The sequence below is a fragment of the Meleagris gallopavo genome, chromosome 7 (genome assembly GCF_000146605.3).
Source record: "Meleagris gallopavo isolate NT-WF06-2002-E0010 breed Aviagen turkey brand Nicholas breeding stock chromosome 7, Turkey_5.1, whole genome shotgun sequence".
Classification (NCBI taxonomy): Eukaryota; Metazoa; Chordata; class Aves; order Galliformes; family Phasianidae; genus Meleagris; species Meleagris gallopavo.
In genome coordinates, this window is record NC_015017.2 from 13,097,641 (window position 1) to 13,113,296 (window position 15,656).

The following is a 15,656-nucleotide window of genomic DNA, read 5'->3' on the forward strand; positions in this document are numbered from 1 at the left end:
GATCAGGGTAAGATGCTGATGTACCATCCGTTGATCTTTGGATGGTTAAAGCAAAACCAGGCAATCAAAACACACCACACCACACGAAAATCATCTTTTGTTCCTGTTCATCTAAGCCCTTCACATGCTTGGTAACTGCACTTACCCAATAGTTCCTTTTCCTGACATCGGTGGACTTGGTGGCTTCTGGGTGGGTGGTGTTGTACGTGGCAACCCACCCATCTTCATATTCTGTGTGCTGACCTGCATGAGAGAACGAGGAGAGAAATGGCCTTCTCTAAGCTCAGCATCTAGGGGGAGAGATGCCTTCAGCATTTATCTCCAAGTAAGGGAAGGTTTAAACAAACAAAAGATCAACTGAGAGGCCATGCATTCTATATGTAATTTCCACTCTGCTGAAAGTCAAGAGTTGTGCTCAAAGGACTCTTTATTACACAGGGTTTTCAAAAATGAGTGAATTTGCCTTTAGGCTATCGCAAACACTAAATCAGTGACAATACAGGCACTGTATCTGACTTGCTTAAACCTCCCAGACAACCTTTAAGAACAAGGGCAGTTAGTTCATGTTGCCCTATTCAGTAGTAAATCTCCAAAAATATTTTTGAGTACTCTTTGAAAGTATTAAAGCTTACCTAGTAGGCCACAATTTAATATACTAAATACAAAATGCACAAAAGTCAGAATAATTTCCAAATATGTTTCATTAATCTTTTAACATTTTCACAGTACTTATTTAATATAGTATTTATTATAAATATTACCAATACACATTTAAAATTATAAAGAAAGCTACGTAGACAAAAATAGAGATGCACTTTTTTCCCCATCAGATTTGTAGCAAATTAATCTCTAATAATTGATAGATAAATAAATGTATGGGGAGAAAAATTATTTGCAGTGGTGTGATGTGACTGTGGTCACTCCCTCCCATTCTTTCAGGTTTAATTACTAACAAAGAAACTTTCATATAAAATAATTTACTATAACCTCTAGAAAAAGAAATCATCTGCATTCCTGGTTGACTGCTCAATCTAGGTATCATAAACAAATACCACCAATGGCATTTTGTTTACCTGTATGCTGTCAGCCAAGCACAATTCTATCAATGAATTCACCATTACAGGAATCTGTATGCAGCCTTCTTAGAAGTCTCTGTTAAACAGCTTTTGATCTACAAATGCTCAGACTATTGCTTGGATATAGAGATTTTCAACAAACTAAAGTACACTCATGTCTCTTTTTCTTTTGTTTCTGTTGTGTTTGATTTCATAGTTTTTCTCATTTCTAAAAGGTAAATCTTGTCTTGTCTAACGTCCCATTAAAAAAAAGAAAAGCACAGTGATCAACACACTAGGAATATTTGCAAATATTATTAAAAAGGCAAATTACTCCTTCATAATTTGTCCATGACAATGCACTTAAACCACTAGCAATGCTCACTTTTTTAAAGTTATAAATACTGAGACAGCATAAAGAGCACTACATTCAGTATTGTAACTCTCAAATTTGATTTCCTAGCTCTAAAGAACCCCACTGCTATCACAATTTAAATTACCTGGGAGGAAAAAAAACAACAACAAATACTGCAAGCTTGGTGACTTTTCTGTTTTGTGTGTCAAATTCAAAACCAAACATTTGGACTTAGTTGTGCAAAAGTGCTTTCCAACATCAATTTAAGAAAAAAGCATTTTAAACAACATTATAAAGTCCTTTAAGCCAACTCTAAGCAACAAGAATTCTAAAGTTAATTCAAGTGAGGGATGAGGTAAGCACTGAACTACAATTACTTGAAGGGAAGATGGAAAGTGTAAAATGAAGAATATTTTATTCTATACACGGAATATTAATAGGTAGCACAAAATCCTCTTTTTTTTTTTTTAAAGTTGCAGCAGCCCTTGTATTTCCTCTTTCATTAGAGACATCTATTTCACCCCACGTATTTCAGTTGTACAAGAACAAAACAAACAAACCAAAACAAAAAACAAACAAACAAAAAAACCAGTCACCGCAACATCACTCATTACAGCTTTGTCAAAGAGCCCCTTACGCCCAGCAGAATAGGGCTTGTGGGTGTCTTTAGACAACAGCCAGCAGCCCAACCCACTGCATCCCGGCAGTCCCTGCAGGTGTTTCAGCTGGCCACTCTGGCTTCTCCCTACCTGATGCCAGCACCAACTATCACTTTACAGTTAACAGAACATCCCACATATGTAACCCTACTTTCAAGAGTAATATTACTTGCATACAAGAAGTGAAGTGTTAGTCTTCCACTGGGCTACAGTGACGTGGGAAAGGAAGGAAAGCGCAGTTAGAGACATTGCACAGCCAACAGTCAGCAAAAGCAATACTTTTCTGATGGATGCACAATTCCAGTTACTGACAGTAGCTTTTGTTATTACTGCTAACAAAGATATCCCTGACACAGGAAAGGAAGAAAGCTTCAGAAAACATGGCCAAAGAAAAAGTGAGCCTTTGTTAGACAAGGAATTTCAGTCACAAAGACGCCGTTCTTCAGAAAGACTATGCTGAAAGATGGGGAAATGCACTGACAGCGAGCTCAGTTTCAGGCTCTTTGAAATGACTTTTCACCGTTGAAACTGAAATGCCGAGAAAACAAAGTTTACAGCACTGTCTTCAAATCTACCAGGACTGATGACTTGAAGACTAGCTACTGAAAGTTAGACAATTCCATCTGAATAAAATCCCCTTTCTCTTAGAGCCACATAAATTATTTCAACAATCAAAATGGACGGATCTCTGGAAATGCTATTATACAAGACACTGAAAGGCTACAGACTAACTTGAGGAAATAAAAATAATCACATTTAGAACTGTACCAGGGGTAACCTCTGTTGAGATAGAAACACTGTAAGATTGCCAATTTTTCCCCTTTTGTCTAAGAGGCAAAAAGAATAATTATTAATAAAGCCATTAATACCCCCCGACCCTAACAAATCTTTACTCTGTTGTTACTGCGTTTCTCATTTTGCATATATGGTTGCAAATATAATTTGAGATAAACCCTCATCCACAATCATCCCTCACAAATGACTCTACAATCCAAAGTAAGCACTAGAACTCATGGTCACATTTACAGTTGCTGTCAGTTTTCAAAAATCAGTTTTCCAGTCAGAATCAGTTGGAATTCCCAGGTAAGCTGGAGCTTTCTAGATAAAAGTTGCACTGTTTCTGATGACATTTCCTCTGGTTTCACACAGCTCTACATATCCAGCTGCAACTGGCTTAACTGGAGAGAAAAGCAAAGGAACACATCTGCCTTTTGGTGGTTTGCGTAACTTCATGTCTCCACAGATCTGTGGATGGTTTGTATCTAAGAGCTTGCAAATTCTTTTAGGAAACTGCATGGCAAAACAGAGCCTGCAACCAAAAATCACAAAGCAGCTCACTGCTGAGCTGAAATCAAGAAAAGAGAGGCAATAATGACCGAGGCACAAAGTGTCGGGAAAAAAACCAACACTGATTGTGGTAAAAGATGAAAGACAATCCTGTGAACCCAGAGCAGCACTGCACATAGTCTATATAGAATGGATGAAGGGATTTTCTCCAGTGTTTTGCCTCTTTCCAAGGAGGCAAAAACACAGAAAACATCACCCATTGAAATTACATGGAAGGACTCAAATAATTCTAGGGAGAGGACACAAGTACTCTCAAAAAGCATTTCTTTGACTAGGTTCCTTACAGAAGCTTTTTTTTTATTATTTATTTATTTATTTATTTATTTTAACATGCAGTAGCAAGCTACAGGGCTACAACCAAAAAGGTCTAAGGACCCGAGCTGTAACTCTGGCAGTGCTGGAGCTAAAATGTGATGCTTTGCTGAGGAAGAAACTGCATAAACAACCTAAAACAAGTAGCTCCTTACTAGCAACACATCCTGGATGATGCCCTGAGTCTCAACTCCACAGTAACAGCAGTAAAACAAACTTTAAAGAAACAAAAGGTCCAAAGTGACTGAAATAGACCATTCTGTTTAAAAAAAAGGCACTATTGCCTGAACAAGAAGTGCAGAAATATGTGGCTGGTCAGACTAACATACCATTTATTTACAGAGCTTTAAGGCACTTAAATTATGTTGATCTGCACAGCTTTAAAAAAACTTCACTGCAACAAAGATTCAAATCCAGAACACATTCACTTTTCAACCAAGCATCTCATTGTTAGATTACTACCAAGATAAATTGATTTCCTCCCAGAAGACTGAAGAACACATATTCCAAACCTCAGGAAGAACTAAACCTAAAGTTGGACTCTGCCCAGAATTTTTTAAGAGCTGCTTTACTGTCAAACCAAATTTTCTTGATCTTTCAGGTCAGCATAAGATTTGGTAAATCTAATAGTGTCCCCATAGTGATGTTCCACAGATTACATTCAGAAGCTCCAAGCAGCTATCCAGCCTTTCTGAGCAACTTAATATACCTGATACTGCAAAAACCACCCAATACTGAACAAAAACTTCCCATGTCTCACTTCATCTTGTGAAATGTCCAGAGAGGACAGACTATACTTTTTTTTGCCTGTCATCTGCTCCCTCAGAGTAAACTCCTTGCCTGGTTGGGCTTGGCTACTTGGGTAGTTATTCTGGAAATCTAATTAAGCTCTATGTCCATCAGTTGATAAACAGGTTATATGGAAGAGAAAGTCTATATTTCAACCTCGTCTTAGCTAACAACCACAAGTAAAAGCTTCAGCAAACAAGTTTACCCACTTATACTATGTTCACTTACATAAAGTAATTGAAGAACCAAGTCCAGTAAGAACAAAAAGGCTTCAACAATGTTGTTCTAAATTGATCTGCTGACAGGAGATGGCACAGATACTACTCCTCTGGCTTGTAGCTGTAGTTTTTTCTCAAAACTATCTCTTAAATTTAAAAGCAAGCTATGCAGACAGAAGCAAGGTTTGCCTCATCAGTCAGTTTGATGCTGGAACTTTCAGCTAAGACTAAGGTTTCTCTGCAGCCATAAAAAATAAATACAAATCAAACATTTCACATGAAATCTGTCAAGTGAAGTAAAATTCATATCCACATGGAACTACAGTTAGTAGCCTTCTTTCAGTTTTCTCCTTTCAGGCTGATGCATGCGACTATGAGGACCATTAAGAGTAACATACATCCACTAATGGGGTTCTTTTCAAACCCTCACAGTTTTGGCAATGAGGAGATGCCTGACATTTTAACTGCCAAATGGAATTTATTATCAGGCTCACTCCAATAAAATGGATAAATACGTCAGCTGATGTTATAACAAATAATGTTATTTGCATTCTAAACCCATAAAAAGAATTTTTTAAAAAATCTGAAAAGCAGGAGAGATTTTCCACCACTGCAGACAGCACACAGATATGGCAGTTCACGCATAATCTGTAGTTACTTTTTTAGGATGGTCATTACTGGTTCATAACTGCAGAAAGCAACAAAGGAAACCCACAGTTTGCCCACTCCCTTTCTAAAAGCATCATCTAGCATGGGCTACATGCAGAATAAGGCATGATCAGCACCAGAAGTATCCATTTCATACAGATAGACAGTAACAGCCAGGGAGGAGATCTATTTTATAACCCTCAAAAAACATTTCAGCACTACGTGATTCGAAATACAATACTATACCTTATACTCATGTGAGAAATCTCCTTTCATTTATTAAAAAAAATGTTCATTGCGATCAGACGTGCTACATACACAACAATACCTTACCACAAGTACCAGCTGCCAACCCCACGGGGGCATCATTAGGATATCTACACTAGCAGCTATTTAACAGGAATGTGTAGGGTTGTTTTTTTTTTTTTTTTTAGCTTTTTAGTCACAGGACATACTTAGTAATGAAAAACATTTCACATCAACTTGGAACTTCATTTAATTAATATTTTCCATGTGATGTCTTAATATTCTACACTTTCAAATGCAGTTTCCTCTTTAAAACCATGGCTGCCACTAAAGAAATTTCATTTCCTCTAACCCAAATCCCCAAACCAGATGCACTTCAGCAAGACAACAATACCAAAATGCTTAATAAAGGCTATAGCCTATTTACTACTTAATGCATCCCAATGCTGGATCATGCAACCTCATCAACTTCTTGTCAAATTTTAAGGCTTTTTGCTGTTAGTACTGCAACCACTAACACTATTAACGTTTGAATATCTCTGAGATCCTCAGCAACTTGCCATACTCCATCTGAATTTCTGACACATTCATCAATTAATAGCCTATCAGTCACCAAATGGCTCTTCATATTTAAATACTGCTACCAGTTTCTGAAAAAATTAAGGATACTGCAACTTTAAAAAATATGTACAGATTTCAATTATTACTATTATTTTATTTTACACGCCTTTAGTGCTCCCTTATTGGAGCAATGTTTAAGCTGAAACATAAATACCAATCAAATAATAACTCATACCGTATATAGGATAAAAAGAATATTACACAGGGGGAGGCTCATGTCCAGCTGCTAGGTAGTCGCTGAATTTTTTTTAAATGCAGTTAGCACAATATTCTTCCTCTATAAATGATCTGGTAGATACATCTAAGATAGTCAATATTTTGCAAAAAAAACTTTAAAAATGTACTGCTAGCTTCCTTACACAAATACATCAATTTCCATTACAAAATGTTTATCTGCAATAAAATAATCTGATACACAGGAAGGAGAGCAATGTTGTTTTAAACAGTCTGTAACATTCACATAACCATCTCCCCGTGTGTAATAGTCTCAGAAGAATAAGAATGGGAATCCAGCCCTGGGATTTCTTACCTTAAATCTAAGCAACCACTTAATGCATAAATGGAGCAAATAAAAGAGGTAAGGAAAAAAAGCATTGAAAGGTTAGTTGGAACTTCAGGATATGAAGAGAAAGGAAAAAGAAAGAAAAAAGTTAAGCATTCAGCATTAACAAAATAATGTATCAGTAGATCATAGAAAGAGTGGCTAAAGCAGAATGTGTCATGAATAAAAGATTTTCAAGCTGAAACTTTCAATATATGTTCATCACAAAGCCCTTACATTAACACTTCAAAATTAAAGCCCAATTGTCAGTATACTGTTTACTCGAGTTCTTACAGTACTAACTGTAAGACACCATCCTTCAGAATGGAAAATAAGACCTTGATGGATTAACTTCAGAGATTACTTTTTGGAGCTGTCAAAGAATGGACTTATCAATACCCTGAGCTCAACTGAACTCAGTTACCTGCATTAGCATATTCACAACCGGCTGAAACAAAAGCCTCTAAATACTGATCTAATATATGCTCTTTCCTAGACAACACTAGTAGTTAACTCTTAATCTGGTCCAATGAGAAATCTCTTGAACAAAGACCAAGAGTCAATCATCACGCCTCATGCTTTTGGCATGAAGTCACACAATATCTCACTGGCATAATACCATATATTTTCTTTCCCCATAATAAAAATATCAGTGCAAGTAATCCTCTCATTTTAATATCTTTTGATCTGTTTTCAGTTCAGCTGATCTAAACACGTTGCACATCACATTTCTTAAATTTCTTGTAACACCAAAGGTAAAACATGGCAGAATCTCAACAGCCAGGACTACTCTGGTTCATTCACTTAGCTCATAACAAGAACCTAAAGTAGCAAAGAAAGCATAATCTGATTTACTAGAAAGCAGCTTTCAAGTTCAAAATTCTATGTTGATATTAACCAAAAAAGTCACTGCTTCACAGGAAAGCCAGGTGTCCTTGTAGTGGCCAGAAAGATTGTCAATTTCACGAAAGGGTCCAGGAGGGGGTGATTCTTTCCTCAGCTGTATTGCTTGGTAATTACAGTACCTTAATACAACTACACACCACTTCAAATGGATCAAACTTTTTTCTTTTCCATCCTCCTAACTAGAAAACCTCATGGAAGGAAAAGTAGAAGACTCTGTAACCCAGGAAACATTCAAAAAGAATAGAGCAAGTCCCTTTCAATTAAGAAGTTCTTTGTATTTTTGCAGCATTGTGGCTTCAGAGAAGCAAGATGATGAGGGACCACTTAGAATGATATAGTGGCATTTAAATTCTCTCCCATCATACTGTAAAGCACCTTTTCCCAAAGAACTTACCCACGAATGTTTTGAATTTCCAAAAGTCATATAGCTGGTTAATAAACTGGTTAAACTATTCACTTCAACTTGGCACACTGGATTTCTTGGCCAAGTATGCTCCCGTTTCCCCTTTATTTTATTTTCAATCCAGTTCACAATCATTTTTAGGGACTGCAATAAATGCATGCTACACTACTTTTTTCATTGTCTTGATAATAAATAACTTTGTGTCCCAGTGCTAGAGGGAAAGCCCTACAGCAAGAAAGTAGACAAGAGGATTAATAATAACTAGAACTTCAACTCTATTTATTCAGTAACTTGTCAAGTACTCATTTTAAGGGAAAATGCTCAATTGCTAAATTGCTCTTAAGCTCAAGCAATAAACAACTATAAATAAGCAAATTTAAAGCTAACTCATCTTTGTTCTCTTTGTTGTCCAGCAGGAGATCTAGTAAACTATTCTGCAGTTACTCAAGCAGAAAAAAAATTAACAGGCTGATAAACACAACTGGCCATTTTCTCCCTACCAACAAGAGGGTGGTTCCTTCTTCAGCACTGAACACAGGATGGATCAATTGGAATTGATCTATGGATCTTAATGTTTGCTTAATGTTTCACTAAGCACACAATGCTTTTCTAAGGCTTTTCACATTTTTTTCTGGATAAATATAGTACATTGCAAACAGTACATTTGGATGCTGTTTCAAGTATATCACAAGCAGAACAAATGGATGCAAATACACATTTGACTCATCAGGCACTGCATCACAGTGGGTCTGATTCTGCTACATTGAGGTAAGCAGAATAGCAATTATAAGGGTATAAAGCCAGTGGGAAGTAACTTGTGTTGTAGTGCAATTAAAACTTTTTTTAATGAGTTCTAAAATAATTTTGTTAAAGTGATCATAATTATATTATCAAGAACAGTATCCAGACAGAGTTCTGTTGACCTGCAGGTATTCAAAATTTGATTTAGTAGTAGATTTTAAACACAAGAATTATAATGATTTCCTAGACAAAATAGTAGCTATTATTGATATTGCAGGAGTTGTTTTGGTTTTCTTTGTTTGTTTGTTCATATTTTTTCTCTAAATTAAAGAGTTACTTGTCTGTTGAGAATCTGATTAAGATCACAAACTGAAGTTGAATGTTTTGGTAAGAAATGGTGACAAATCTTTTCTGTTGATTAACAGGATGTGAAGAAGACTAAGTAAAATTGTTCTGAAGAAATACTTAGGACTGTTAAGAATTTGAATTTTAGAAGTTAGGTTAAGCAACTTACTGTCACCTAAATCCAAGGTGACAGTTCAAACTGAACATCACAGACAACCCAATGCAGGTACGTATCAAACAAAAAGAAATTCTTGCGTAGTTTGACTGGAAGAAGCATCTTACTGTATTGCTAATTTAGAGACTTACAGATTTGTAAGTTTGTCACATAAAAATGACACAGCTTTGTGTTATTTACCTTTCTTCTCCTGGAACTTTAACTCTGTCAGTGTTCTCATTTCCATATTTGTTTTTCTGGCAGCATAGTTTAACTAACAATGAGACAATGACATGCCTGCTAAGACTCTGCTTGCATTCAGGAAATGCTTTGAAAAAATCTACATACATGTAATCCCACACTGGACATGACTGCCGTTGTGCGCATTGTTCTAACAGTTATACAGAACAGCCACCAATTGTGTCTTATTCTGATCTTTACCCTGAAATTTACTTATCCTCATCTTTTAAGACTAGGATCAGCCAGCTTTGAGCCTGGCACCGCTATACTGAAACCCTGTGAGGCAAAAAAGTTATAGAGAGCTCACTTTAACAAAGCACATTATGAGATATGGGTACAACAGATTGACAGAAGTTAGAGAAGAGAGCAACTAATACTACTTATGCAAACGCTTTCTTCAGATGAGCTTCCAAGTAAACCAGGGGCAATTAAAGCTGGATCATATTCTGTGTTGCTAATTTAGAGAGAAAAGTGAAAGATAGTCATTAACCTTTCATTACTCAATATATCCTGACAACTGACCCAAACAGTAAGAGCAGCATCACACAAGAACACATTTAGAAGCATTGTAAAAGCTGAGATGTACAGTTCCAAATATCCTCAGAAATAAGATTCAGTGAGTTGTGAGGTTCAAGGAGACAGGGAAGGGGAAAGACTAACTGCAGTCTTGCAGAACTCCTCTTATAACTATAGACACACTGGCCAGGCAAGGAGAAACTGGTATATTACCATGAAAAGCATCAAGTTATTTTGTAAATACACATAGACAAAGTATTTGCAGTTTGTCTGTTTTAACAATATCACCTACCTTCACTCCATGTCCAATATCATCTAGAATTGTATAATCAATTGGTTTCCTGATGTAGCGAACTGGTCGCTCCAAGTTAGCTGGTGCAATGATTTTGTGAGTTCTTGAGGTGTTTTTGTTTGTAGTCAAGATACCAATTTCTCTTCTAGCAACTTTCTCTTTGTGAATGTCCACCGTCTACAAAAGACGCAGTGTATTTACTAACAGTGGTATGCATTTGAATACAGAGTCAGTAGACAAAAAAAAAAATACTCTAAATCAGTTCCAATGTTTTGATACTGTGCTAAACATATCACTACATATACTTGCTTACATCATCTTTGATTTACTGTTGAACTTGTCACCTCCAAACCTACACTAATGGCCACAAGTTCTTTGGATTTTCTATTACTCTCATTCTTAACAATTGAGCAAAATATTTTTTATTTCCAATGAATTTACTGACACTGATTTATACAATTCTATTAATCATCTTTTTTAATTCTACAACTGCTTCCTCAGCTGTTCTTTGAAATACCCTCCAATGAGATGAAGCATAAGGATATCTTCTCAAATCTGAAATTCTACAACCTGAAAAACAAACCATAAGCTGCTTTTCTCACACTAAGAGAGTTTGCTAAGCTAGCACTGGTAGCTATACAGCAGAATATAGCTTCTCTCAGACAAATCAGACAAGGTACTTCAGTCAATACAAAGTCGTCATCAAAAAGCAATGGTGAAATTTTAGGTCACTAAGCCGAGTGCCTTCATTTAGAATGGTAAGTCTTGCACAGAAAAGCCATCCTTCCCATAACACAAATATCATACCATGAGTACCACAGGAGAATATCTACCTCAGAAATAAGGTCCTACTGAAAATTAATTCTTTGAAAACACGTATTTGAATTTTATTTATTTATTTTAATAAGAGAAGGAAAAAAAGAACATTATCAAAAAACAAAAAACAAAAAAAAAACAACCCAATCTCTCGCAGGGAGAAAAACAACCCTCTTAAAGCAAGGTGCACAGAGTTGCATGCAGCATTAACAAAAAAAAATCATCATCATCATCATTTGCTGACAAAACAACTTTGCCTACAAAAAATTTCACAGATGTGAACATTTTAGTGACAGCTTAAAGTGAGAAAACACTTAGAATTACCATCAATATTGTTCATCATTCATAAAATTTCTTGTGATCATGAATGGTACCGGAGAGACTTCTTGCAGCCAACACAAATGCTCTGTAGCAATTACGAAGGAACAGGTACAAATGAGAAATTATTTTCATAACAAAAGTTTTCTGAATTTTATTTTTCTGCGGGCAGGCACTGGAACAGCAGGGTTGGCTACAATGTTTTAAATTTCTGCTTGAGCCAAGGATAACAGAAGCAGTAAAAATGATCTTGTATATCTGTATTATCTATGAAAGTAATTCTAAAACATAAAACAAATGAGCAACAAAAAAACACACAAACAAAAGCAAGCAAACAAAACAAACATACAAAACTCCCACTAAAACAAACAACACTTCCTAAAAGCTGTTTCTTCAAATTCTTTCCAGAGAAGAATTTCCCCAAATGTTCAAGGCATAATGTGCAAGTTTAAATTACGATCTATCAAGATTACCTATTATTTCCCAGCAACTTATTTTCAATATCTTGCACCTTAGCTAAACAAAGCTGTATTAGTTGCTTCAGTCATGTCCATTTCTGCCACTTCTGGTACCACCTGCCTAGAGCAATAAAGCTTCTACCAAAGCGGCACAGCCATTTCTTCAAACAAAGCTACCAAGTAAATAGACTATTCAATCTTGGAATATGTTGGAATCCTGTCTTTGGAAAGCTCAAGTTCATTGGGTAAGGACTGGAAATCTATTAGGGCAGTTAAACTACCTGGGATACATTCTCCATCACCCTTACATAAACCCACCCAAATCTGGTCAACACATGAACCTTTACAGAAATTCACAGTTTGTGCAAGCTTAATTTAAGAATTAAGCTGCTCCACAACTAATTTTGCCAAAGTCCTTTCTGAAGTTTCCTGGGATGACCAGGTCTAGATACCATCCCCCAAGGCAACAGTGTGAGTCAGATTCTTCATGTCTCATACAGTGCTTACGGCACCAGAGCAAACAGCACATGCACATGTTCCAATCCAACACAGGAAAAAAGTACCATTTTGCATCAGGGTAAAATCCACTATTCATCTGACGTATTCTAGTCCCTACCCTGTGCCAAACCCTCACTTTGACAGTTTAGCAGAGGGAGAGGTTCACATCATCATTATACCAAGAGATGGTCTACAAAAACCTCACCTCAGCAGCTGGAGACTTAGCACAAACTGTTTTGTCTGTTTTGTTTGTCTTGGTTTTTATAACCTAACTGCATGCATCTGTAACAACTTGAAAGGCAGTTTCATGTTTAATACCACAGAAGAATTCCATTCTCCTCTGCTATCTCAGACTTCATCTGTGTGAGACGTGATCTAGACGTGACACTAGAGAAGCACAGAAACAACAGAAACATTTTATGTTCTTTGTCTCATAGGCCTCTGATCCCATTTGCTGAAAAGTTAAACAACCCCAGCTGCCGGAACAACTGCCTCTCAATTGCTATATAATGTTTCAAATGTACTGCAACATCACAGTCTGTGGTTCTGAATCAAAACTTTATTTCTACCTTAGATGCTACGTTCTTAGAGCTTTGGCTTCTATCTACAAAACGGATAAAGTAACTCAGCACAGCGTTGAGAAGTTTTTTTCTTACTCTCTGCATTTCAAGTGCATCACTTCTGCAAACTTAATCATGCATTTTTAGTATTATATTACAAAATTATCTACAAACATAAGGTGAATGAAGATATTTAATGCACATGTTACTGTAGAGACAGCATCTTGGCACTGTGGAAACTTGTTTCCATGAATTATGAGAGGGTTTTATTAATAATTAAGTAGGAATTGTAAGAACATTCAGTTTCCTTAAGGACTACTGTGATAAATGAGGCACAACTTCAGTAACAAGCAACAAAAAGCATAAAATCTGATTACAACCTGAAGTTCATCTAACAGGGTTCTTTTGCATTATGATTCAGAACATCTCCTTTATCTTTAGCAGCAATGGGATGACTAAGCTCATTAAAACAGCATCCACTTCAGGCAAATACACCCCAAATTGTATTGTGTTGGAAGGTTTTTCAAAAAATTTCATTTTCTTGGTCAGACTACTGGAATTATAAGATCTTAAGACATTTGTATAATAGCAGAAAAGAACATTAAGCTATTTGATTAATAGAAAAAAGAATAGAGATTAACCTGCTACTAAAGAAAATCAAAATATTTATCTACAGCACAGATAATTATTGTCTCCAGTACTAGCATAAATCCCTTAAGTGAGGCAGAAGAATGCGAAAAGAATGTTTATTCACTGACATAGAAACTTCTATTGAGAAGCATCAATTTCAAATGATCCTCTTCAGAAAATCTCCAAGAACACGACAAATAAAGTGTGTTTCATTACTTGGGGTTATAGCTGGATTAGCAGAACACCAAACTTGTGAAGTCTGACAGGAGCAGCAGATGGGATATACTCTGTACTTCCATAATTTAAAATATTATTGTCTGATAAAAAATTTCTAACTCCTGATAGTGTTATGCATTTTTCCTCTCATCACTCCATTAGGCTAAAGCATTTACATAATAGAAAGTTCATTAGAGATTAGACTCATCATTACCATTTTTTCAAATACCCTCCATAACATCTGCAAAAGGCAATCAATGGCTTAAGGAGAAAAACAAAATTAATATTATTCACCACTTTACTTAGAACTCAGAGTTTTGAAAAATATTTTTTGCTGTGAATGAAATTTCCCAGAATATTAAGCTAGCACATTGGAAGCCCAATCTGCTGTCGAATTTTGGAAACAAAAGTCTCCACAGCCTTCAACTTTTCCTCTACTCAAAACATCCTAATTTTCAATTATCAATATACTGTCAGTCTGTTTGGGCTTTTAAAATACACTTTAAAAACACCTTCTAAGAAAAGGCTGCTTAAGCATAATGATGCTAAGTTGTTTGGTGATTTTTTTTTTTAATATATCCTAACTATCTTATTTCAAATTAGCTTGAAAACTGGACTATTACTTTAAAATGAAAAACTGCCATCAGAAATGTGACATCTTTGTTGCTTCAACATAAGTTAAATGTATTCTGTACAGTAAGAGGTCATAATGATACTAAGATGCTGAAGAGCTACCTACCCACTAAACTGGTAAAATTTACTAGGCGAAATTAGACTTGCATTGCCATTTTCAGAGAAGTCTGTCTATTCTTAGAATTTGCCATTTTTAGAAAAGTCTGGTTATATGTAATTCACAAGAAAAAGACAACTGAAAACAGTTACCAGCCTTCACCGACAGCTCAGTGGAAGATCCAAGAGAACTTCCATGCAGAGACCACCTGGCTCACGCACACTACTGCAGTTCAACCAAGCACCACGCGCTGACTACAGAAGAGTTCAGCCTGTGATCCTTTCACTGCGTGACTCGTGACTGGCAGCACCATGGGAGACAAATTCTACAAGAAGAGGATGAAGCAGGTTTCTCCATCCTCCAGCACCACTGGAGACAACACATCACTCTTACTATATTTGAACTCTTTGTGACAAAACACTTGTTTATATTATTACCAGCAGAGAATAGTTTTAAAGCTTAACTTTTTCACTAAGAGTATTTTATAACTTAATCTGACCAAATCATACAAACAGTAAAACCTGAAAAATCTGCAAAATTACTTTAAAGAATTTGGAGATGATTTTTCACAGCATCTGCTAACTTGAAAAAATTTTAACATAATTTTTTTCTAATGAGTATAAATATTAATACAGATGATCTGTATTTAGGATTGAAATTATTCAAATATAAAACAATGCATGTTATCTATTACTGGACAAAGATCAAGAAAGCAAGTAAGAACAGATAGATTCATCAGCCTTCAGACCAAAACAAAGTAATCTAGATTTTAGACTAACAGGACTTAATCACTTTCATTAAAATGGTTTCCTTATTGAGGACCTATATGCAATTTGAACATCCACAAATGGTCATCAGTTTCCATCTCAGTTCTTTGATTAAGTTGACATTTAGAAGGCAATACAGAAAGTGATATAAATTTGCATTCTACAAATGTATGTATGAACAGAGAACTAGAATAGTTTATCCTCTGAAGTTATTGCGACTCTGAGTTTGAGCTACATTTAAGCAAAACAGGCACTTTTTAAGAAGTTTTTTTTTT

General features: G+C 35.9%; 1 protein-coding gene across 16 annotated transcripts in view; it reads right to left on the reverse strand.

Annotated features, from left to right (window-relative positions):
- ABI2 (abl interactor 2) overlaps window positions 1-15,656 on the reverse strand; it is a 55,469-nt gene that overhangs the window by 14,944 nt on the left and 24,869 nt on the right. For 7 of the 16 annotated variants that reach the window (XM_031554174.1, XM_010713513.2, XM_019617066.1 and 4 more), the window contains exons 3-5: window positions 10,389-10,565; window positions 6,780-6,797; window positions 146-243 (exon numbers count right to left, since the gene is read on the reverse strand). In XM_031554174.1, coding sequence (XP_031410034.1) covers window positions 146-243; window positions 6,780-6,797; window positions 10,389-10,565 — 293 coding nt within the window. Of the gene's footprint in view, window positions 1-145; window positions 244-6,779; window positions 6,798-10,388; window positions 10,566-11,528; window positions 11,611-15,656 lie in introns of all 16 variants that reach the window. The other 9 variants (XM_010713510.3, XM_010713516.3, XM_010713515.3 and 6 more) reach the window with 3 other exon arrangements.